Source organism: Lepisma saccharinum, chromosome 13, assembly GCF_977018435.1.
Source record: "Lepisma saccharinum chromosome 13, izLepSacc3.1, whole genome shotgun sequence".
Taxonomy (NCBI): domain Eukaryota; kingdom Metazoa; phylum Arthropoda; class Insecta; order Zygentoma; family Lepismatidae; genus Lepisma; species Lepisma saccharinum.
The window spans coordinates 81,985,863-82,012,345 of NC_139241.1; the positions used below are offsets into that span (position 1 = coordinate 81,985,863).

Genomic DNA, 26,483 nt, shown 5'->3' on the forward strand with positions numbered 1-26,483 from the left:
TAAGCTAAGTACTACTTTATATACGAGTATATAATATTCCTGGCAAGTCCTGTACAGTGCAACGTACTCCAGTTGGACACCAGTCGTCGATAAGTTACTCCGCTACTCCTTTAGTCGGGAACATGAGAATCTTTGCAAATCATCAGGCTTGCTGGGCAGAAAAGAAACACAACACAGTATTCAAAGTTAAACGTAGTTTTTATAAGCACTTATATTTCTTATCGTATGTGCACTTACAAGCAAGACACAGATTTGTTTACGTTTCTGCCTGAAGAGGAACAATTCTATATCATATTAAATCATATCACAATCACTACAGACACTTGCATATAGAATTAACGTTGGACAAGACAAACATAAATACACGAAAGTTTCTGTACTTAATTATTATTTCGAGTATAGCCAGAATGAAACGAAAATAGTTACCATTACATTTTTCCGGCATTAACTGTTACCACGTTCTTGTTGATTCTTCCCCTTCACCTGTTTTTTTAAACTCAGTCTGTCGTCAGGTGAGAAACATTCAGGTGTGTTCACTTCCTCTGCTGAGATGAGAAAGTGACGTCAACACGAACAGATTATGACGTATTTATAAACATCTACACAAGTTCCAAACACAACTGTATCAATCTAACTATAATTATCTGTGACAACTTGAACATTATTTGAAGTAACAAACATTTTAAAAATCTTAACGTCTTACAAATATAAAACCTTAAACTCTTAGGTTCGTTACAACAGTCAGAGACACTTCTTGGTTTTAACAATCCCATTGATTTTCAGTGGGATCATTACAATCGTTAATGTCCGTGACTGTACACAAGATCTGAAGCAGGAAAGAGACAGAAATAAATACATGTAGTTTGTTTGCAATACATTTATTGTTAGAAATTACATATGTTATTTATCTCACATAATGATAATACTTTCATGTTATGATATGTAATGCAAAACGACAATTTACATACAGTGTACAATCTTTACATGTACTAAAGGATACGGCTTTCAAGATTAACAGTTTTTTCTTCAAATGTGTGTTTACAAGAATATGAAAGGATGAATGTTTACAAAGTAATTGCTGTTATCGATGAACATATAAACAATGTCATAACATATGTACATACAAATCTCGTTTGGGTATAAAAAAACAAACTAGAAAGCTATTGAACTAGAATATAAATAGAAATAAATAACAACTGACTAGATGACACTATTACCTCAGGTATCGGTTTGTATCTTAACTTAAGAGTCGATTGAATTTAGTTGTTGATTGCCACTTTTGCAGTCTGGCATTAGCTTGTGCTATAATAAACATTCCCATACACTGTACAAACTTTTTTCCCTCGTAAATGTTCTTGCTTACCAACAATAAGTAGATTTCCGAGGCGATACTAAAACCGATTCACAGCTTTCGGATGTGACCGAGGAACTTGTACTAGCAAAGTGCTTGGCCCTCCAACCACCACGTGGATCTCCGTTGGAGATTTCATTGGTCGCCTGTCCGCACCAGCGTTGGGGAAATTGGTCGATTTCAAAAACGAGGGATGTGGAAGATTTCTTACTCGTTCAGGAGAATGTACTGTCGGTTCTTCTCTTCCATTGTCCGTGTGGTCGATGAAAATGTCGTTTGGCTTCCTGGTTACTTCTGCTTGTTTACTCCCACCGAACTGCAATGGTTCGGAATCGTGAAAGTTCGGTGCTGACCCGACGATTTCCAAGTCGTCTGAGCCTTCTGAATTCATATCCTCCACGCTACCCTTGCGTAGAGCATTTGCTGGTGCAGGGATTATTCTCCACCCCCTTTGCAACATGCTACCGAAAGCGACGTCGCTTTCGTCAGCAGATAGTCGAAACGGGCGTGGCTTCATTTCTTCCCCCGACACGAACAGATCATCCCCAGGACCATACCTTCTGTTTTCTGTTATCGAGTTGTCAAACGAATCCCATGATGGTCTCTCAGGAGACACCAATATCACTTCTTCCTGCCGCGGTGTTGTACTTTTGTGTATTCTTGACCCGAATATTTCTCCTTCGGATTCAAAAACGTTTTTGGCTGCTTCAATTTCTTCCATATTCATGCCATCATCATTATCTTCCACTGTTTCGTGATTTTTATTGTAATTTCTCCTTTGAGCTACATTCTGAGCTTTAGTTTCATCTACATACCTGTCGTAGTTGTCGCTTCGTTCTATTGGCCCGTTTACGACTTCCACTGGTTCTGTGTTAATGTTCATATACCGTTCTCTCGCTGCTGTTCGTACTCCAAATCCAGAATCCATTGGATTGTTTTCAGCTGGAACTGCTACAATTTCTTGATCGTCAGGTTTCAAGGGATTACCGAACATGCTATTTATTTCTGGAATGTTGTGTCTGTAAACTTCAAACTGGCGATCGATGTTTTTGTTTGCGAAACTTGGTTCATTCAACTTATCTCCTAACATCTCCCTTCTGAAAGGGTTATGGCTTAGAACGCTGCTCCCAAAATCTACACCTGGTTCTTCCAGTTCTTTGCGAAGAATATCCTGAAACTCTTTTTGGTACGCAGGCCCAATATTTTCGTCCCTTCCTGGATATGTGTCTGGAGTGCTTTGTTGATTTTTCTGAGATTCTCTTTCTTTAGGAAATGCATCGGTTTGCATTCTATGTTCTGGGTTAATTCTAAAGGTATTTGTATTTGAACGAAGTCCCTTATCTTCACGTTTCTTTCCGAATTGTTGCATCGGAAATTCGCTATTTAGGGTCGGATTTGCATGGTCCGCGTTGCTTTGCACGAGTTGCTCTCTAACTTGGTAATTAGTTGGAATACGTGTATTTTTCTGAGCGTGCTGTAGCATTTGTGCTTCTCTCTGTTCAGCGTTTCCGTGGGAGATTTTCCTTGGTCGTTCGACTGTGTGATTCAAACTATATTTGTCTCCATGAAGTCTGTTGCTATTGATATTTACATTGTTACCAATATTACCATTTCTGTTCGGTCTATGTAGAACTGGATTATCAGCTGCGGATGTTGGATTACCATTGTTAAAGATTCTATCACGAGTTGATTGTTGCCCTCTGTTAATATGTAATATCTGAACAGTATCTGACTGTTTGTACTCATTGTGCATATCAGCTTGGTTATTTGAATTTTGTGGTTGTTTCCCAAATATATCATTTTGCTTTCCATAGATAATCGCAGGTACATCATCTACAATTCCTTTGTGTGTTAGCGGGTAAGCATTTTGGTTTTCATTAACCGTATTTACTGGCGATGCTCTTTTTTCTGCCATACGGTGTCTTTCATGTCTCAAAGCAACACTGGGAGCATTAGAATACTGCCCCTCTTGTTGTACGTACTGAGGTCTACCATTGTTGGGAGCAGCATTTTTATATCTAATTTCGTCGTGATAGTTGTCAAAATTCGTCGCCCTTCTCATGTCATTAAAGTTTGTATTCCAGCTCCCTCCTTTGAGTTCGTCTTTGTTACGGAAGCGATGTTTTCTTTGTACAGGTCGGCTTTCTGCCCCCAGTGATGGAAAAACTTGCGGCCTTCTATCGCTCAAAGAATCAACCCTGTCTTGAAAATTTTGAATCATTCCGCGCACTCTTTCGTTGTCTAATGGACTAGGCCTGTCGTTCTCAACAAACATAACTGTTGATACATCCTTGAAATCATGCTCCTCTCTCACAGGTCTGATATCATACCTTTCATTGTTGGTGGTAGTGATTTCTTTGGGTACATGCATTCTGACTTTAGGTCTCTTTGTACTTTTCTTAATCGTTGGACGACGATCTATCGCGTGATGCATCTCATCCTGATCTAAAAATGACGGATAGTCCATATCTCTCATTTCTGCTCTGTATCTTGGAGACTGTTCCCTCACTGGAAAAGCTTCAGCGTAACGTAGATGTTTATAGTCATGATCAGCCCTAGATTCCTTTCGATTAACTTCCCCTACATTTTCATTAATTTCGTCATACTCATCGTCTTCTTTAGTGGAACTGTTGTCTTTTTCCTCAGCATTATCGTAGTCAAGAGGCTCTTGATTATCAACAACAGCAGAGGATTCTTTATCATCCTCCTTGATATCGTCGTACGTGATAATATTTGTTTGAGAAGGGAGGGTATCGTGGTCATATTCTGCTTCAGGATTCACTGTAGAACCTTCTTTGTCGTTTGGTAACTCTGGAGTGACCTTCTGTTTTCTAAGGCCAAACACTTCAAACTCTCCTTCAGCTGGGTTGTACAAAACGTCTTCCTCATCTAAGTTATCATCGTAGTAGTCATCCTTCGGAATAACATTATAATTGTTGCTGGATGCCGTTGGGTAGTTTCCTGAAGAAATAAATATAAATTAGTCACGGTATTTCTATGTAAAGAAATGGATGAAGGGTCAATACAAGTCCCAAAGAACATTTTCATTGGTGGAAGTCCAGGCAGCAGAGCTTGTTAGTCTACAACAATGCTTTTTTGGGTGTACTATATGGAAGTGAGGTTAACATTCAAGTGTTACTACATGGAAGTGAGGTTAACATTCAAGTGTTACTACATGTTAGTGATGTTAACATTCAAATGTTACTAAATGGAAGTGAGGTTAACATTCAAGTGTTATTATATGGAAGTGAGGTTAACATTGAAGTGTTATTATATGGAAGTGAGGTTAACATTAAAGTGTTACTATATGAAAGTGAGGTTAACATTCAAGTGTTACTACATAGATGTGAGGTTAACATTCAAGTGTGTTACTACATGGATATGAGGTTAACATTCAAGTGCTACTACATGGATGTGAGGTTAACATTCAAGTGTTACTACATGGAAGTGAGGTTAACATTCAAATGTTACTAAATGGAAGTGAGGTTAACATTCAAGTGTTATTATATGGAAGTGAGGTTAACATTAAAGTGTTACTATATGGAAGTGAGGTTAACATTCAAGTGTTACTGCATGGAAGTGAGTAATCCCGTTATACAGTTGACTATTTCTCTTACATTATATATGTAACTTACTATATATGCAGATCTCCGTGGCGGAGCGGATAGCAAGGAGAACTATGACGCCAGGGGTCGCGGGTTCGAATCCAGGACTTGGCATGTGATGGGAGTGTCTTTTTATCAATTTCATTATTCAAAGTCATCGCGATCAGTCAAAAGTTGCAGAAAAGGGAAGTAAAATAAACCAAATTAATCATTTTATCAAAACAACTGATATTTGTAAGAAACGCAAATAATTTGCAAAGTACTGAAAAGGATATATGTATTTATAATGACTTTGTTTTTATAAAGTGCACTGAATCAGCCTCATTTAGCAACATATACTACCGAAGATTTAAAAAAATCAAATCGGCGAGATGACATTTGCATTTTCATAATACAAGTAAGCTTCATTTGTTATAGTAACATTCTATGTAGATTTCGGTTTTTCCATTACTTTTGGTTTCAAGTTTTCATACTTAATGCTGATGATCAGAGAACTGACTATTTTATGCATTATATCTTGGGAGATCTAAAGCAAATCTCCCCAAATCCTATTTTTGCACTATTTTCTGCAAGGTTGGGCCACTTTCTTTGTTTTAAATACAGAATAATTCTAATTTGTGTCTATTATATACTTTGTCGCGGGAATCTGTGGAGCAAAATCGCACATAATGGTGGCTAAGGGGAGAAAGCGAGTTGGTGGAGCCAAGTTCAGGGTTCCCACACACTTGGAAAACCTGGAATTGTCAGGGAATTTGAAAAATATAAAATTCTCAGGGAAAATCCTCTAGTCAGTCATTGAGTCCCAATGAAGCACATCTGAAGGACTAAAATATACTCTTGTACTAATAATTACATCTTCCGTCGATAAAAAAACTGAATAGTACGATACTTGAACCTCTTGGAAATTCGAAACGTCTGGAGCATCTTGAAAATTTCACCAGCTGACTTCCCTATTTTACAGGGTGCTATAGCAGCCACATGGGTTTTGTAATCTCGCAATTCCATCATGAAAGCTATACACATCGTTCTATCACTTTTGTAACTCAATTAGCAATAACTCACATGTTCATTCTCTCTCAGAGTTCTAGATTTGAACACCACGTGAAGACCCATCTTCCAAAGTTGTGACAGTATTAATGGTAAGATGTGTTTGAAATGTATTTTGTGTGTGAAAACTCTCAACAAAAACCTTAGTCCTTACTTATATCCACAAAGATGTCATTTTGTTTGTGAATTAGTTTTGTTATTGACTGATACTGATATACTACTGTACATAATTTACTTAATACGCATACTGATAATCAATATTCTACTGATCTAATATAAAATTGCGAATATTCCTTGAATGTTTGATGAATTGTTCCTTTCGTCTCCGTAAGTAATGTATGTTGCTGCGCGATTGAAGTAGGGTTTGCCTTTGGAAAGGATCTGCCTATTTAGTCATTCACCATACAAACCCATGACATGAATTATATGTTTTTCTTCATAATAATAATAATAAAATGGCAGAATATTTAACTAAATTACAGACTGTTTATAAATATAACAGATCGGCAATGTTAGTGATAAAACGGATACACCATAGACCATTATAAAATATATTTAAAATAGTAATGTATAGATATTTAGTACTCTGGAAAAAAATGTGAAGGTTCTGGAAAACTCAGAGAAAATGCAGTTAGGGTTCATATGGGAACTCTGAAAGCAGTTTCCAATCTCACGTGTTCATTGGTCGAGCCCTCTCGAGTCACAACTTGCGCAGAGGACTTGTTTTCGTTGGCTCGCTCCAGAAATTCTCGGTACAGATTGTAGAATAGACATAAATTAGATTTATCTTGTATCTGGCACAATCTCGCAGCAAATAGATAAAACTAGGAATTGGTAGGAAGTTACTTTAGATCTCCCAAGATACCATGCAAAAAAACCATTCGATTAATTAGATTAAATATGGCGGATCCAAAATGGCTGCCAGCATATAGTGTGATAAAATCATCAGCATTAAATATAGAAACTTGAAACCAACACCAATCGAAATACAGAAACCTAGATGGAACGTTACTGTAACAAATTATGTCCTTTTTTACTTGTATTATGGAAATACAAATGTCGTCTCGTCAACCTGATTTTTAAAATCTTCAGTATATTTGCCAATCTACTGGACACATGATTTAGTATATGTTATTTCTCACCCGCTGGTTGTGGATGCTGCTCCTGAACAGGCAAGGTCCAATCCACACTTTCCTGTAAGGCATGTTGTGGCATGGAGCGTGGTGCATCAGATAGGGCAGCATTTGCATGGTACACCTGAGGAAGCAAATTCTCGTTGCGTACGACAGTCCACGTGCAGCCGTCTTTTCCAATAACTGCAACGAAAAGTGTCATAATTGAGTAGGTTAAGTGCTTAACGGAATTACTCTTTCCAGACAAGAAATCTGAGTTTTAAACTCGTCATGTAGAGTAAAATGCATAAATATTACCAGCAAAATTGTTCGTCCCCACAATCATGGATACTTCTGGGTTGTAACAATCCCATTAAGTTTCAATGGAATCGTTACAACCATGAAGTGTCCATGACTGTACGTATGGAGTATACTAAGGCCAGGATCCGGACATGTGGTCATAGGATATGGAGGAAGGGAGAAGATAGGCTCTCGTATGAGCCTTGTATAAGTGGTTAGACCCAGTCATTTTGATCGTTCTCGGCGTCTTCAAGAAAGCCATGTTGCCCTGCCATAGGCAGTCAGATTGGCAATTCCTAAGAAATCAGGTTGCCAACTCCTGAAGCACCATCACCTTATACACATTTTCTAATAGATTTTTGCCGACCCTCGTGACGGAATGGTTAGCACATCGCGCTACGACGCCAGGGCATGGGTGTTTATGAGTGTCCATTCATCATCATCATATCATCTCTCATCCCCATCTTCGCAAATTAGCCAAAAGTGGTACAAAAAGCGAAGTAAAACAAACTAAATCAATCCATCAATCAATAATCTAATAGATTTTTCTTGGCGTCTTCAAGGAAGCCATGTTGCCATTCCATATACAGTTACGTTGCCAACTCGTAAGAAATCAGGTTGCCAACTCCTGAAGCATCATTACCTTATTGAAATGAACATTTTATGCACATTTTCAAATAGATTTTTCTTCTGTGTTTTAGTGTCTGGGCTTCGAAGGCAGACTAGCTAGCCTAAAATATACGCCCTTGATTATATATCCTGTGTGTGTGTATATATATATATATATATATATATATATATATATATATATATATATATATATATATACAGTAGAGCGTCGATTATCCGAACGTCGGTCAACCGAACGACCGCTTAACCGAACTGTGTACTCGCTCGCACCTGTTACTCTCCCACCCTACCGTTCATCATCCCCCTCACTCCCAAACCAAGTTTCCCACAGTAGTCGCCGCACTGAGCCACCGCTGGCGGAACATTGCTTCTAATGGGGCCTTCATAAGGCGCTGCTGACCAAAATAAAGGATTTTTTTAAACGTTAATTTTGTGTACTGTGTGTATTGTTCATGCAAAATGCGTATGTAATATGTACATATTTTTGTTTAATAAACTGTACCACATACTATATATTCCTACTAAAGTTGCCTTTGTACGTTACTTTGTAATACTTAAAGAGATGCCTGTTTTTATGAATAAATTTACTGTACAGTACTTCTTTTTGGCAAATAAACATGTACAGTTCGATTATCCGAACAAACCAGTTTTCCGAACACCCATGTCCCCCAATTACTTCGGATAATCGACGCTCTACTGTATATATATATATACACACACAAATATATAATTATCTTGTTTCATAGTTATGTTTAGACTGGTATGTCTTTCCACTTAGAATATTAAAAGAATGATAGTTACTATATACTTCGTACAGTCCGGTATATGGTGATATAACATTGTACACCCATATCAGAAAAGATTCTGTCCCACTGTTTGGAATAAACTGTAATTCAATTCGCGGACGATACAAAAACTTAATTGTCATTTACACGCGCATTGACTGCACGGAAAAGCTACAACCTTAACCAATAACTTTCTGAATTTAAAAAAAACACATCGTGACACGTGTAGAGCATTCGTGACAGCCGTGCAGTCAACGCCCACCTGAATTACGTTTTTTTTTTTTTTTGCTCCTCGCTTCCTAATGACCTTCTTGCTTCCAATGAAAGTCTTGTCAAAAAGAGAGACTTTCTTTTTTTCCGGTCTGTTGTTCGGCTCCCCGGTTATTGTTCCGGTGCATTGCCTGCTGAAACGTCTATGTGCTCGGAAGGAATTTCTGCAACGGACTGTTTCAAATTAACGCCTCTGAGAAAATACACTCTGAAGTATTATGCCTGTAGATTGGGGAACACTTTCATTGGTAGAAAGTTTAAGGTTTTAAGTCCTCTTTATGCACAGGTAGGCTAATCGGGACCGTAACTAGAGTTGTTACGCCCTCATGTGATATTTACAATGTTAACTTTAAATGAATAACTTAAATGAATAATTTAAAACGCAATTTAGTAATCCGAATGGTTAGGCTTGTTAGGAGATGCAAATTGTTGATTGATTAGAAGGTTGATGTAAGTTGGTTAGAAATGTATGTTTTCGTTTATGTAATTGCAGAAAAGATTTCAAGAATAATACTGTTAGGTTGATTTAGGGAGGGTCAGGTTTAGAGCACTTGGCAATTAGTTTTAGTGACTGCAGCAGCTGGATGTGTCCCGCACCAGAACAAAATGCTCAGAGCGTAACCATTCTTCCAGTTGCTTGCACGGCAGATTACAGGCACATTCCGCTGTGTGGCGCTGGCTAGCAGAGAACAATGACAATTATCGTATCTGGCCGGAGCTGTGAGTGCGTTGCTTACATTTATTTGACACGACATCTGTTGACATTATTGAATACTAGGCCCACAGCAAACTGGCCACGTGGATTAACATATGGATACGTTAAATTGTGGAGTCGGACATTTTGGTGCAAGGTAATTTTGGTGTCACACACTAAATTTTTGTGCCAGGCCAATTTGGTGCAAGCAAAATATATATCTTTGTGTAAAATGTAACACAAATTGAACTTTAAATGAAAGACATTTTGCAATTGCATATCTTTATTTTCTGTTTTGTATAATCGGAAAAGAAATGAGAGAATTCTGTTGTAAAAACTTTATTGAATATTGATGTTCTTTTGTCTTGTTACTGTTTACTGAATACAGTGTCATGTTATGTGATATTTGTCGAATTATTTACTTAATATTGAAATATTTCTTGCAACAAACTTCATACAATGGGGACAGTTGAAATTAAGTGGCGACCTAGAGCCAGGATTCGTAAATTGTAAGTGGATTAGAACTAATCCAGAATGTAAATCTTTGTAACTATTTGCTGAAATGATGAGAGGAGAATTCACTTACGTTCTACGCAGTAGTATGTCTTTGCAACACTGTCAGTCTTGATGTAAGGATAATTCTGATCAGCAAATGGATTATTTACTGGAAAAATTATCTGACATCTGACATCATTATGAAGAATGAATACAAGTTGTTTAATTAAGGAGAACATGTATGTTGTAGGGGCCTTATGCTTATTCATCGACGTCGCCATATTTTGGGGGGGGAAGGCGTTCAGGTAATTAATAAAAACGTGTAAAGTATAAATAATAACAATAAATATTCGTTTCCCATTCACGAGAAAATTTGAAAAGATAAGGGAAAATTTTAGTTAGTTTATATTATTTGGCCTCTCTTGAAAAACACTAAATTCTGGAATTTTAAATTCTGTGAAACTATTTATTTTTTGGTTTTAAATGGTAGAACATAACCTATTTCCAGTATTTTACACTCAAAATTCTTTGATCTGACGCAGATTTTTCTGTTCGAATACAAAATAACTTAACTATATTTCTGTTATTAAGAATAAAAATAGCCTCTCCCCGTGGCGGAGGGTTAGCACATCGCGCTACGACGCCAGGGTTCCCGGGTTCCAATCCCGTCCTAGGCATGGATGTTTGTGAGTGTCCATTCATCAATTTCATCATGTCATCACTCATCCTTATCTTAGCAAATTAGTCAAAAATGGCACAAGCAGCGAAGTAAAATAAAGCAAATCAATCAAACAATAAAAATAACGAGATTCCTGCCATTTTTGTAGCGTGAGATAAACTATGTCAATTTTCAGGAGGGGGTGGGGAGGAACCCCTCGACGCCCCCTCCCGACGGCCATGCAGTTATTCACTTTAGCTACTTTTATGTGATAAGGAAGTAACATCATTCAATATTACAGTCACTGAAAAGTGAATATGAATGCCAAAGGTCAGAGATGAAAGACACCAAAGTGCACGGCTCCAAAATTACCTAGCACCAAACAGTCATTGCATCAAAATGCCTGCCTGAACCAAGATGGCCGGCATCAAAATGTCCTATAACCAATATATTGCACCCTGACGGATTAATATAATATATTTTTATATTTTAAATATTGTTTACAAAGCTTATAAATGTACTAGCAAGGGTGTAAAGTTATAAAATATTTAAAGGCTTGAACAAAACATAGCAGAGACAACCATGAAGTTTCATTCTTCGAACATACTAATACAAAAAGCCTATTTCCCCAAATATTCACTTAGCACAGGCTGTACATATTTATACTTACCAGGGAGAGTGAAATGAAAACGTTCATTTGTTTTTGTTTCTTATCTAGTACAGTGGGATCCATGAGTATTACTGTGCAAATTGTCCATGACTATTTTCATCAATTTTTTTCTTACATCCTATGTGTTTTCAAGCGATTGATTTGTATGTATGCTGGTACAGAAGTTGTCAACAGCTTGTTTTGAGTTTTCTTTTAATTCTTGAAGCTCTTATTGGATCAAATTAAGCGCTTGAACATGGCGATGGACAATTTGCACGGTAATACTCATGGATCCCACTGTACGTTTCTGTATGTAGGGTTGCACAAGTTTGCTGCATTTTAGCACAGGCCTATTGCTCATCTACATACGTTTTGAAGTCTGAGTTAGTTCCTGTATACCTTAAGAAGAACAAGTCTTTGGAATCCACGTGCAGTCACTTATGAGTAGACCTCGCATTTTAGGTTTTTAACCTATTTTTTCCTTTGCAGGTAAATAAGAAATAAGAAGTTATATCGACATTTCATAAAAGAAACGAAACAACTGATGAAGTTTTATAACGCCTAAAATAACCTATTTTGCTTGTTAGAACCTATTTTAGTTTTATGTGCCTAAATTAAACCATTTTTTTAGGTTTTATATTTGTTTTAGATTTTACAGGATTTTTATATCTCACAGAGGTATTTACTAGGTTTGGTGGCGAAATAATTCAGTGACTGGCGTGTTTGAAACATGTTTTCTGTCGATTTCCATCCCTCCAAGTATATGATGTTTATCAAAGCTTTAAACAAAACAAAAATGTCTGACGTCACTGTTACACGCAGACAGTGGCGGCGATAGGGGACAGTTCACCCTACTTTTTACCCCTGCACTATAGACTCTTAATGCTAAGCCTTTCCTACTAAGATAAAGTAAACTGTCCTTGCCCCTTCCCTCCCCATTTTCAGTTTTAGCACCCAATCGTCTCTACTGCCTGCACAGTCCTAAGTGCAAACTTCTGATCTGTGTGACCTTGCTAACTTTCGCGTCAGTTTGGTCCTTTTTGGCATTCACGCCTTGCGAAGTAATATTTCAGAATTCAAACTAGCACTACTAGACAATGTTTCTGTTGAAATATAATTTTCAGCACATGAAATGATCCTCACAGACAAAAGGCGGAGTTTGAGTGTGGATAACGCAAAAAGATTCATGGTGGTCACTAGGACCATGATAAAATTGAAGTGTAATTCCTGGTTTTTTAAGGTGAACTTCCCAAAACATCAAGGATACAAGCAGATGTTTTCTCTATTCCAACCTTACGTATTACCGACCCTCACCCTCCCTTCCACACACAAAACTATTGACAATATAAAGGGTTTGTATGATTCCAATGTAACAAAAAATTTACCTAATCAACTTCAAGATATATTATTTTGTAATAATCTTCCGTTTGTCAGATAGATTGTTCTGTAAAAGACACTAACAAAGTAAACGAACTGAGAAGATTTTGTTTTATTTTCTGTGTAGATTTCTTTTCCATCCTCAAAAAAATGAATGAAATAAAATCTAAACTGAGAGAAACTTGCCTCAGGGCGTTTATAAGCATGTATAAATTTTATGGGATATGGATTAATAAAAGTTGCAATTTTTCACGTCTACGGAGAAAAAAATGGAATAGAGAAAACATCCGCTTCTACCTTATTTCATGTCTTGCCAAAATTCATGAATAATTTTTAGAGCCAATAATTCAAGCATAATTTCCGGTGCCAAAAATTCACGTGTATTTCTCGGAATTCAAGGAATTCCAAGTGAGTAGCCACCCTGATATTGTGCAGCAAATTATACATACGTAATTCATTTTTCATATCAACAAGTAACTTTTTCTAACAGCACAAGTGCAGCATTATAATAATTTGTAGATAATTTTGAAAATGATATAAAGAAATGAAAATTTGTTTAGAAAATTAATATTTGGTTATTACGGTTCTTTTGAATTTTTTTTTTACGTTTGTATCTAATCAGCATTTTTCAGGAATTTTGTACCAAATTAAGTCATTTTGAACCTTTTTCAGGATCTTGAATTTTCATTTGCAGATACATTTCTGTAAGTTTTAGGCTGACAGAGAGCAAGAAACCACTCCTCTTCCCTGCTGCAAGTATGTATAGGAGGCGCCATCTTTAAAATTACAAAAAATGGCGTTTTGAAGCTCACTTGATTAGTGTTGCAGTTATTTTGTAAATAACAGTTGATATCTCATGTAAATTTGAGCTGTATACAGCCTGCCGTACACTTTTTATTGGATTTTTAAGGTTTTCATGTGACTCTTGTAATACAATAAATATTTATTAAATCTTCAGTCTGTAAAAACTTCCCATGTAACATTTTTAGAATGCACCATTTTAAAAAATTCTGCAATAATTTCAAAATGACTTCCGAAAGTTTTGTTAAAGGTTACTTAACTGTGGAATATTGGAACAATAAAAGTCAAAGATAATGTTGAAGGAATACTTACGTTTAATTGGCGGTTCACCAATTGCACAGCTGAAGCACAACAGCAACAATGCTGTTGTCGTTATCTGAAATGGATCAAGTTGTATTGTTGGTTAAAAAATTCGTTACAAGCACGTAGCATGATACAAGTAAAAAACCTTAATCGATCTGAGAGAAAGAGGGAGTACAGTTTTTTAAGAAATTTCAATGACAAAGAGCAACAATGATAACAAATGGCGAGATCAATACGACGTAAGTAAACTTTGTAAATATCAACAACAAATAGATTGTGTTTTAAATCCACTTTATGAACAGTAAGGATAATAATCGGAACTGGACCTACAGTTTAAAGTGGAATCTAATCTACTATGTGCCTACACCGGTATCCAACTCGGGTCCTTTTGACTACGAGTTGACGACGTTGCTACTACGCCGTGGGGAAGGTTCCTTCCATCAACAAATAATAAACATTTTAAATAATGTTATATATATATATATATAACATTATATAATACATATATAATGAATCCTTGCCTGGCCATGGGTGTTCTTTGTGGATTGCTTCACTTCATCAATTATTTTCATCGTCGCGATTAGCCAAAAGTGACAGAAAAGCGATTCTAAATAACTAAAATTAAAAATAAAATCTATGAATGAACCGCCCTTGAATGGGAACTGCACTTGCCTGCCTCATGACGTATGATAAAGGTCCTCCGCCGTTCGCGAGTAAAGCAGGTGACCAGTTGAAGGACACGCGAGCGGCTGCTGGAAGCACTGACGGAAGTATGCGGCGCCGCAGAAGGCCCCGGAAAGTTTTATCCAGCGCTGGGGAAGGCAGCGGAACGGAGGCCGCATGGAAGAAAGCGATTGGAATTCCGCTGCACTTCCTTCGCCTCGCGTGCTGTACTTTCTCTTCTCGTCGGAACAACCAAACCAAACAAATCACAACTCGCATCAGGCAATTAATGCCCTCTCCACGCCTCCTGGCTTCCTTCTGCCGACCTCTGTAGCGGAGTGGTTAGCACAGCGACGCCAGGCAGAAAAGGTAAAGTTCCCCGTGCCATAAAAGAACAATTCTCGATCGCGGTAGGTCTAATTGGTTGTTTGATCGAGAGTTCCTTCGTAGGTAAACGCGGCAACAGAGGGGTCACTGCCATAAAGGCGGTCTCCGCGCCGGATGTAAGCGCGTCCTCACTGTAACAGGAAAGTCAAGCTGATTGAAGACAGCAATACAGTTTCCTTTCTTTCGGGCGTAATCCTTCCCTAAATAGAACTATAATTTCTAGGGCTGAACGAATACCACTTTGAACCTACGAGGAATGATCGAAAAAAAATGTTACAAAGCCTATTATGGCGTATGTGTTAGACATAACTGGAAGATCAACACACCTGATGATGGACGGCACTCAACACTAGCCCTCGATGTAATCACCTTTTTTGTTCAAGCACTTGTCACAACGGTAGATGAGGTTTTCCATACCGGTTGCTCAGAAATCCGCGTCAAGTTCTCGTAGCCACCGTGACGCAGCTCTTTTGACATCATCACATGTCAGATAATGGTGGCCAGCCAACCAAATGGTAGTCCCAGCTCAGCTGATATTGAGCCTAATGTTCTTCTTCTGTCCTCACGAATACACTCATCCACAAGAGCACAGTTCACGTCAGTGGTTGAGGTACTGGGTCTAACGCTGTGTCCAGGGTTGTCATTAACAATACTGGTCCGTCTTTCCTTGAAGGCACGACATCACTTCGCTACATGTTGCCTTGAAATTGTTCCCTCCCCATACATCTCCACAATCTGCCTATGAATGTCAGCAGGTGTAGTGTTTTTGGCCCACAGTAACCGCACCACTGCCCTCACTTCTACTCTTGACCAATTTTCTAGACGAGTCACCATTTTAAATGTCCGCTTCTCGGGTATACATGGTCAGAATCCGAAGTCCTCAAACTCTCAACAAGACAAACATGTTATTAATTTACACATAAATTTTCGTTACGTTACAGTGAATAAAACAAAAGTTATATGCTTTGTAACCTATTTTTCCGATCATCCCTCGTATAACGATACTCTTACCGATTCCTACACATACCGATACTTAACAATTGCAATTTGTTCAAAATGTTGGTCAATATTGCCGTGGAAATATTCTTCTCCACTTATATGCATCAATTTACTAACAAAATTGCTTTAGAATATTCAAGAATTGCATCAGAATATTAAAATAGACATCTTGTATTTGCAATATATTTTTTAATGCAAAATTGGGGCAAAATGAAAAAAAAAAGTTTGAATTTAAACTCCGCGAAAGTGTCACCCTGTAATTTTGCGGACCCCGTGACAGACCAATATGCAGGAAAAGTATCGACTGGTATCGATAGATGAATTCCAACCGATGCATCGGTATCTGCTCGGCCATAAAAATTACAATTTCAAATTCGGAAACAGTAAATTTCTTCCCATTATCATCAAAGTTTTAAAATTATTGTAACATGTCATGAAATGGAAATTTTCATATTTTGCTTATTTCTATCGAAAATCTACCATAGTTGCAGCTTGTTTAGTAATGTTCGTCTTTTCATTTGGAGCCCGACGTGACATTTGGGTTTTGTTTATGTGTTTGCTTTGTTACTTAACGTTCTACATTTGCACCACTAGGTCAATAGCAAAGATAAGTATGGATGATGATTGCATTAACTGTTGAGCTGCTGGAAGGACAAACACGTCCTTGGCCTTCATTTATTCCCCCGGCACAGTTTGCAAAGATTGCTAAGATAAGTAATGGACATAAGAGCTTTAGAAAGACTTGCCTGCTTGGTTAATTCAAGATAACATCAGTAAGCTTTCCCATACAACCGATGCAAAAATCAAATTTCGAGAACTGATGAAAGCGCCAAGATGTTAATAAATCAATTCATTAGTGCCAATGGGCATCAAACAATTGACAAAACAATTGGTATTATAATGGTGTATGTTCAACAAAACAAGGTGGTTTGATTTAAATCACGATTTGTATCAAGATACATATCAGGTTATTTTTTTCAAAATCACTGATTTAAACCACTCTCAATAAATAATTCATAGAATAAAGTATGTACATAAGGAATTTGTAGATATCAGAAATACTTTTGGTGAAAGTAATAATTGAATACTGTTTATTAGTCTCTAAGAAAGGTAACAAAATATATGTAGGCTACTGCTGGGGTGAAGATCATATGAAAGGAAATTTAATATGTAAACTGTGAACACACTTAAATTTCTCTTGATTTAAAATTCGATAATTTTTGAAGGCAAAAATAGCAAAAAGTTTGTGTAGAATAACATACAAAATACTAATCACGTTGAACCGTAAATAGTGTCATTTTCATTAAGTTGTAAATAATCGTGGCAGCTGATATTTTGCAAACTATCATTAAAAATATCGCCGAAATTCAGCTACAAAAAATTTGAAAAATATTTTAAGTTACAATTATATAGTACATCCAGAATGTACATTACTGAAATTACACATAAATTTTTATTTGGTTTAATGAAACTTCAAATATTTTACAGGGCCGTTTACCAGAAAAAAGTATTTGTATATATAAATGTATATCTATATGAACGGTGCCAGAAACATACAAACAATTCTAAGCATGTTGTTTAAGAAATAAAAAATAAAAAAATTCAATAAAAATTGTGTGTAGTTTTGTGTAGTGAAATTTGGATAACTAAATAATTTGTTAAAACATTGTTATCTCAGTTTGGTTATTTAGGTAACTATGTGATTTGCAAATATAAATTATGTGTATCGAAGTATGATTCAATATTGATGATATTCTGTGAACAACTTCCCCCACAATGCATTGCTTGAGATCACGCCGCCATATTGCAGTCAAACAGATCATATCCTGCGTTTGAAACATGCCGCTAAGCATTGTGCGTATGATATTTACCGATTCAAGTGATTCAAGGTATGATTAATTATCGTGTTAATTTGAGGAATGTGTTCGTACGTCCTTCCTTTAAGAAGGCTTCTCATACACTTTTCGAATCTGTTTTCCTGACTTCATGCTTTTTCTGCCCAAAGTTTGCCTGATGATATCAAATTGAATATCATCCATTCAATTATAACATCTATAAGTTACATTTTAAATTCTTTAAAAGTTTTCCATGTTGTCAATTCAACATGTCCCAAAGATACAACGTTTATTTCATTTCATTTTTAATAAAGTTAGTTTTGAACACTCTTAAACACATAAATAAATGTCTATATAAACATCTGTTAATCTGCTCATGAAAAAGCTTCACAACAAAACGAAATCATAAACACTTCACCGATGAACATAATGACTAGGGAAATTGAATTTTCGCGATGCGCTAAATCGCGAAATGTGAAAAAAAGATGCAATTTTGAACATCCTGCACGTAACTACACCCCCAATGATGAAATATGCATGAGTTTTATTCGCGAAGTAATGCGAAATGTGTCTTTTCCACGAAATGAACGCTTTTTCGCGAAATAACCGTGAAATATCATCAAATTAAGTAGAAAACACGCAAAAACCGGCAATCGAGGTTGTTGTTGAGTTGGTGTTTTAAGTCCACTTTATGCACATTAAGGCTAATCGGGACTGGACCTACAGTTTTAAGTGGGATCCGAACCACTTGTTCCTCCACCGGGTATCGAACCCGGGACCCCTGCAATCGAGGTTGTGTGCGCAAACTGTCGATTTGTAACGAAACGTTTGCCTAAAGTTCCCTACCACTTGCAGCTGAAGAACGTTTTACCTTCGATCACATCAGGAAGACACTGCAAATTGGGATTACCCATGCACATAATCTCAGTTCGAAAACTTCGCTCCCTCTCAAGCTGCGTTCCTTTCTTCCCCCGAATATGCAATTTAGAAATGAAGTGATTTTGTGTTGATGTTTTCTTTTTGGTTTGACAGCTAAGTACTTGTGTATGTGTACAGTATATAAAAATGAAGTAGTTTATCAATTTATAGCTCTCTTGTATGTTGTTTCCTCTCATGATGAAAAAGTGTGTGCCAATTTTTTTTTCCACCGATGGTATATACAGCTGATCTCACATTTTATTTACCGCTCTCCTTAGTTTTTATTTACCATAAATTTGTCTCCCTAATAATGACTATTTCAAACAGTTTAAATCAAGTCAGTTTTCGAAATTTTATTGAGAATCCTTCATGCAGGAAGTTTAATCTGAAACTGGCTACGGCCAAATTATTCTATGCTTTCCGTTGTTTCTTTCCCAGCGGTTTCTATACTAGCGGTGAGATTGGACGAAAGAACATTCCGGAAATGCAATCAAGCACAAAACGTTTCCATCACACTCTAACAATCAGCATTTTTTAAAAAAAATATGCTTAAAGAGACAGAATTGTATTATTGTACATCTGTATAATTGCTAATGGACGGATAAGCAGATGAATATTTGTAGCGTGTCTCTGTACGTAGCCCACATAATAGATCATATTCTAATTCAGTCACTATGCTAATTAAGCTCTTTGCTATGGGGATGCCCACTCAGTGGCGTATTTGTGATTTCAATCCGGGAGGTAGATTTTTCTTTTGGGGTGGGGGTGAAAATTTGAATATGTTTCCAGTAAGTAAACTATTCTATTTCCTTGCTGTTCCAAGTACCTCAGAACATTGGTTCAAACCTACGTCATTAAATGTTTTGGAAACATTTATACGTCATTTACGAGAAACAGTATATTTACATTCTAAGAAAACCCAAAGTCACACAGAAAAAGATCTATCGAACTAGTAACACTGAAAACCTGAGCAAATTTCTATTGGCAGGTTCAAACGTAATGTCCACCTAACCAACCAACAAGTTACTCGTGAAAACCTTAATACATGTAAAATATCAGCACTGTGCCATGAAAACGTAAGTGGAAAACAGTCTGCTTTTTTCTCGGCTCGGTGAGGTTGGTCAGTTTCAGAATGACGTCCTTCTTTAATCCACAAAGCTGCATACTTTTGGTCAAGGAAATCTTTGATGACTGGATAATTAATGGACAACAATAATTTTTCAATTGTGTTTGTGACATGGTTAAGAACTGGTGCATTCAATTCCATTTACTTTGAGGGTTTAAATAGTACATACCTGGCAGGGATAAAAATATAATTCTTTTTTCGGGGTTCAATTTTTGTGGGGGGTATCCAGGCACGCCCCGTTAATTCGCACACTGAATTCAGTGCTAGATATTCAACCAGACTGCAAGTTCGCAGCGCCACGTATCGGCGGGAGGGAAACTTAAATGTTGGCTGTTTACTTTGAAGCCTAAAAGAGAACACTCCGTTTCGGGCCAGTGTAAGTGTATAAAGACAAAGAAATCAACTTTCACTACACTGTTATTTTAGATCAAGTGCAAGTAAAGATAGACACAATTTCTTTTTTTAATGAAAAGTCGTCTGTGAAAGAAAATAATAAGATTATGGCGGAGTCAATGAAATCTGACCACAGATGATACGCAACAGGATGTTGTAATTTTGTTTTATATTTTCACAAAAGAGATTTTTCATTTTGTTTATCTTCTTGACAATGACTTTCATGTACGGTCATAATTTCTCAGTATTCATGCTTCCAATGAAAGAGGGTCACCCAATTTTAAACAGTCATGAACCACTGATGACAAACGAAGACGAGACTATAGTGGGATCCACGAGTATTACCGTGCAAATTGTCCATGACTATTTTCATTAATTTTTTTCTTACATCCTATTTGTTTTAAAGCGATGGACTTTTATATATGCTAGTGAAAATGTTGTAAACAGCTTGTTTTGAGTTTACTTTTAATTCTTGAAGCTCTTATTGCGTCAAATAAAGTGAACGAACATGGTGATGGACAATTTGCACGCCAATACTCATGGATCCCACTGTAAAATGGATTCATTAGCAGTAACAAAATTGAAAGAATATGTCACATATAAAATAAAAGTTTGTTTGGAATAACCAAAGAATAATTTCTGGCAACCAAACATATGCTTAAATAGGAGACAAATCTAGTGTGTTTTCGGGAGAAGCACGTAAGTCACAAACTGCTATTGTTGCTTTCATATACAGTCACACTGAATCAATTAAAGAAAATATTATCATTTTATATTGGGCATATGTGAAGTTTCTTAACAGTGATGATGCACCATGCACAGGTCATGCATGTAATGTTTGCTAGAATGAACATAAATAACTGCCTGCTGTAAAATTTAATTTTTTGACTTGAGTGCTCTTTGCCAGACACCCTAGAAATGATTGCTCACCAGAACCAAATTGACTGATTGAGGTTTATTTTCCTTCGCTCTCCTGTCACTCTTGGCTAATCGCAAAACTGAGGATGGGACTGACATGAAACGCTCATGCCCAGGCCGGGATTCGAACACGGGACCCCTGGGATGGTAGCGTCGGAACGAGATTCTATTAGTAATCGTACACATATCTTTAGAGTTACCCAAGAATTTGATCTTAACACTGCAGGCCACGTCGTCAGGGGGCCAGTGTTGGTAGGTGAGTGACGAAATTTCATTCCCCAACGTCGATCGATTGATTGACTTAGTTTGTTTATTATTTTCTGCCACTTTTGGCTATTCGCGAAGCTGTGGATGAGTGATATGATGAAATCGACGAAAGGACACTCACAGATAACACCCTTGTGCATGCCGGGATTCGAACCCAGTGCCCCTGGCGTCGTACAGCGTTGTGCTAACTACTCCGCCACGGAGGTCGTTCCCAACATCGAGAGGAAACTAGTGTTGAGCGATATATCGTCTGAAAAAATATCGTCCAGGCGATATTAACTAGACCATATATCGTCACGATATTTTGGCGATACATATATCTTGGAAACGATATTTATTTATTTATTTATTTATTTAATAGAAGATTCCAAATACAGCGTTAGCCATTTTACATTGGAACGATTTTAAAGAATATAAGGACAAAAAAAATAATAACATAATACAACAAAAAAATAACAGAAAAATTACATGTGGTTAAGAGGCTTACATACTTTTAGCTAACTTTCTTCTAAATTTGTCCAGATTTTCAAAAATGTCTATTTCGGTTCCTAGATTATTGTAATCACTGGGCAGTCTATGAAACAGAGAGCGCTGGATGAGGCACAATCTCGGCTTCTGAGAAGCAAAAAGTAGAGTGCTTCTTGTTGAGCGGGCAGGCACACGAAAGTGAATTTCCTGAAGAAGACGGCCACTTCTGATGTTGCCATTCACTATTTTGTGTAGAAATATATGGTCAGCCAGTCTATGTCTCTCTTGAGGAGTTTGGATATTTAACATTTGCAGGAGGATGGACTTTTGCAAGTGTTTTGTGGACGGAATTCGGTGTCGAACAATGGCCAGGAAGAAATTTAGGACGGAATTTAGTCTATCTGAATTTGAGGGGCATGCCATAGACCAGATCGGAGAACAGTATTCAATTTTAGGTGACACAAAAGATTTGTAAAAGGCGCTGAGGGCAGTCAAGTTGTTTATTTCCGTGAAACGATAGAGAAGACCCAGCATACGCATTGAACCCCTTGTGACTGTAGAGATGTGCTCAGAAAAGGAAAGTTTCTCGTCAAATATGACGCCCAGGTCCTTTTGTGCGGCAACTCTTTGAATACAATTATTTTTTATGAAATATTTAGTATTAAATGTGTTTTTCTTCAAGGAGAAGGTCATGATGGTACATTTTTGAGGGTTGAGTTTTAAGTTCCATAATTCACACCACTTTATTAGAGAATCTAAATTCTTTTGCAGAAGTGTCATGTCACTGAAATTGGAGATTTTACTATATATTTTGCAATCGTCAGCGAACAAGAGAAGGTTTTTGCATGAATCGGAAAGATATTCTGGAAGATCATCAAGGTACAGGATGAAGAGAAGAGGTCCAAGAACACTGCCTTGAGGTACACCAGAAGATACAGCTTGATAAGAAGAAGACATTCCGGAAATAACAACTTTTTGTTGTCTGTTTTGGAGGTAGTGCTTGAGCAGAGAGAGAAAGTTTCCATGAATATTGAAACGGTGGGATAATTTATGAAGCAGGAAATTGTGGTTTATAGAGTCAAAAGCTTTCGAAAAATCCAGATATATTACATCCAGTTGAGAGTTTTCAGATATAGAGTTGACAGCGTCAGATAATAAAATGCTTAAGTTGGTTAAGCAGGAGCTGCCTGGTAGGAAGCCGTGCTGTGCTGTATTTATATATGGAGAGGTAAATTTGTAGAGTCGGTCCTTTATTATTTTTTCACAGGCGATAGAAAGTGGTGAAAGAAGGGAAATAGGCCTATAAGAAGAAACGGCACACTTGTCTCCAGATTTATATAATGGCACCACGTTAGCATTTTTCCATGAATCTGGAAATGTACCCTCATTGAAGCATCTGTTTAATAAAATAGAGAAGGGAATAGCGAGAGAAGAAGCAGCGTTTTTTAGGAAAATAGAAGGGATTTCATCAGGACCATTGGCGCGATTTTGAGGCGTTGAAGATAGGATGTATTGCACTTCTTCTGGAGACGTGGAGAGAGATGTTAGAGAGTGACAGCAAACTGGATGGAGGTTGGGAAGGAATGAAGTCGGTGAATTCGAGGTTGTATTTATGGAGAAAAAAGAGTTAAAAAGATTAGCTTTGTCAGGGCCCTCTGCGCATACTGAGTCATGTTTTACTTTCAAAGGTATTCGGGAATTTTGCCTCCTTGAGTTGATTAGTGACCAAAAACGTTTGGGATTTGATTTGATATTGTTCGTGATAGCACTGATGTGTTCCCTGTATTTGGTCTTCTGCAAATGTTTAGAGTGACGTCGTAAGTCGGTGAAAGTTTTCCGTGTGTATTCATTAGGAAAATGTTTCCAGAGATCCCAGGCCTTTTTTCGGTTTCCAAGGGCAAGCAAGAGCTCAGAGTCGAACCAGGAAGGGTATTTGCTTGATTTCGTTTTTTTGAGTGGCACATAATCCTTCATCACTGCATGAATCACATCAGTCAGCACGTCACACGCTTCGTCGACACTTCCACTCTCCAGGATTGTCCAGGGAATGGAATCCAGCGCCGAACGGATGTCACCCCAGGGTGCTTTGCTCCAAACAAGGTATTGGCGTCGAGGGGTGGGAGGTCGTTGACTCTTCAGGTGGTCCGGGAGCCAGAATACAGCGTCCAGCGATTCGTGGTCCGAAGGGATGAGGTTTCTCGAAGGGGTGATGTGCGCTGAAGGGAGTGACGAGAGAATGTAGTCCAGGTTATTGTCTTTTCGTGTATTGAACATATTGTGCTGTTGAAGTCTGAGGCCATGTATGAAATGATCCATGAAGTACGTGTCGTTCTTGTCTTTTGTAAAGCCATGCGTGGGGTCTGTCCATGAAATTGAGAGATTGAAGTCTCCGAAAAGAATTACGTCGCCCATAGAGGATGCCGACGATACGCGATATCACGATACGAAAAAAAGTACCGTATCTTATCGTCTGTGACGATATTTTCTTGACAATATATCGCGATATCAAATTTCCGATATCGTCCATCCCTAGAGGAATCCAGAAATTATGGAGTTTTTAACTGGTAAAAGTGACACCAGGTGAGAACACTTCGAAGGAAGTGACGTATTCCTGAGATGTTTATTCCGTTGTTCCGTGTGGAACTTGCAGGTGAACGGACATGGGGAAATGGTCACCCGGAGAAAGCAGATGAAAGCGTGGCCCTTCTTCCGTCACGGGGGGAAACCAAAAATTAACGCTTTCCTTTGTGGAGGTTCCTCCGAGGAATGCAGCGAAACGGATAGCGTGCCATTGAGTGGATGAAGGGACTTTTATGTTTTTATTAACCCCCCTCGTGTAGCTACTCAGGGGAGCGGTGGAGTGTGAACCCTTTTTCACCTCAGCGAACCACTTTTCCGCCTTTATAGCGCCGCTTGGCAAACTCATAATCAGCTGTAAATTGGTTCATATGAAAGTGGCCCTGAACCTCAATTTTTAAAATTAAACGCCATCACGGAGGATTGATTTAATTCAGGTTGATTTAAATAACTTTAAATAAATAATTTACAGAATAATGTACATAAGGATCTTGTAGACATGAGTACTACTTTTGGTGAAATTACATTAATCTCGTAATCATTTAATGGTGCTTATTCAGCTTTAAGAAAGGAAAAGAAAGGAAACAAAATATATGTACTGATGGTGTGAAGTTCATACGAAAGGAAATGTAAACTGTAAAAACATTTAAATTTCTGTTGATTTAAAATTCAATAATTTTTACAGGCAAAAATACAAAAAAAATGTTTAGAATAATATACAAATAATAATAATTTTAAACAATAAATAGTGTATTTATCATTAAACTGTAAATAAACATGGCGGTTTATATTTTTAAAACCATCGTTAAAAAAATTACCAAAATTCAGCTACAAAGATTATATACATATATATATATATATATAAAAATTACAATTATACAATACATGCAGAATATTTTATTTTCACTAGATGAAAAGTTACTGAAATTATTATACTTTCATTAACACACTCAACATACATTTTCATTGTAGGTTTATGTGTACAATATCAGACACAGAAAAATGTATATTTGCATATTTTTATTTGCGTTAATCAAACTGTTCAAATATTACAGTGCCGTTTACCCGAAAGAAGCCTTTCTATATATAAAAAAACAAAACATAATATCTGTATGTACGGTGCCAAAACCATATAAGCAATTTTAAGCGTGTTTTAAATCCAAAAAATATGACTGAAATAAAGATATCATCAAAACTGTTTTTTTTTTGTTTTTTTACTAAAAATCATGATTTTTTATCCACCCTGCTTCTTTCCTTTGGTACTCTTTGGTGGATGAATACTTTATTTGTTACTAGCTGTCACAATGAAAAGTAACATTTGTTCATGTGCCAATGATGGGTGGACTAGCCCAATGTGGCACCCTCTTCAGTCTTAATTTTGTTGGTTGGGAAGCTTGGACCAATTTTCTAGTCAAGAAACATTCCTTGACTTGGGTTTGTTATTTAGCGTCGATTTTCTCCCATTCTTGCCTAATCGCGACGATGAGGGTGGGTGATGAGATGAAACTGATGAAGGCTCATTCATAAACAACACCTATGCCCACGCGCGCTGTGCTAACACAGAGCGGTTACTCACGGGGATTTTTTTTTCTTAATTCCGGGAATGATAACTGAATTATTGGCTCCGGGAATCATGCATGAATTTTTTTTCTCCGTAGACGTGAAAAATTGCAACTTTTATTAATCCAAATTCCATTGAATTTATACAATTTGTACATATTTGTTGATGCCCTGAGGCAAGGTTTTCACAGTTCATCTTTTTCTTTTAATCGAGAAAGGAAAAGAAAGCTGCGTGGAAAATTAAACAGAATTCACTCAATCTTGATTTGTTAGTGTTCTTTGACAGACGGAAAAT

The 26,483-nt window shown here is 37.2% G+C and overlaps 1 protein-coding gene across 1 annotated transcript; it reads right to left on the reverse strand.

Annotated features, from left to right (window-relative positions):
- Positions 1–1,044: 1,044 nt before the first annotated feature.
- Positions 1,045–14,832, reverse strand: LOC145997083 (uncharacterized). Its single transcript, XM_083133703.1, has 4 exons — positions 14,750–14,832; positions 14,087–14,150; positions 7,146–7,319; positions 1,045–4,312 (listed from the first exon to the last, which is right to left on the reverse strand). Exons 1-4 carry the CDS (start codon positions 14,756–14,758, stop codon positions 1,392–1,394), a joined length of 3,168 nt encoding a protein of 1,055 aa, XP_082989829.1. The 5' UTR covers positions 14,759–14,832; the 3' UTR covers positions 1,045–1,391.
- Positions 14,833–26,483: the final 11,651 nt, after the last annotated feature.

Bases quoted from the DNA above. Each gene is read 5' to 3' on its own strand.
- LOC145997083 (XM_083133703.1), bottom strand. The intron at 7,320-14,086 runs GTAAGTATTCCT...TTTTCGTTGCAG, and splicing joins TGGTGAACCGCCAATTAAAC to TTATTGGAAAAGACGGCTGC. The intron at 4,313-7,145 runs GTGAGAAATAAC...TTATTTCTTCAG, and splicing joins GCAGCATCCACAACCAGCGG to GAAACTACCCAACGGCATCC.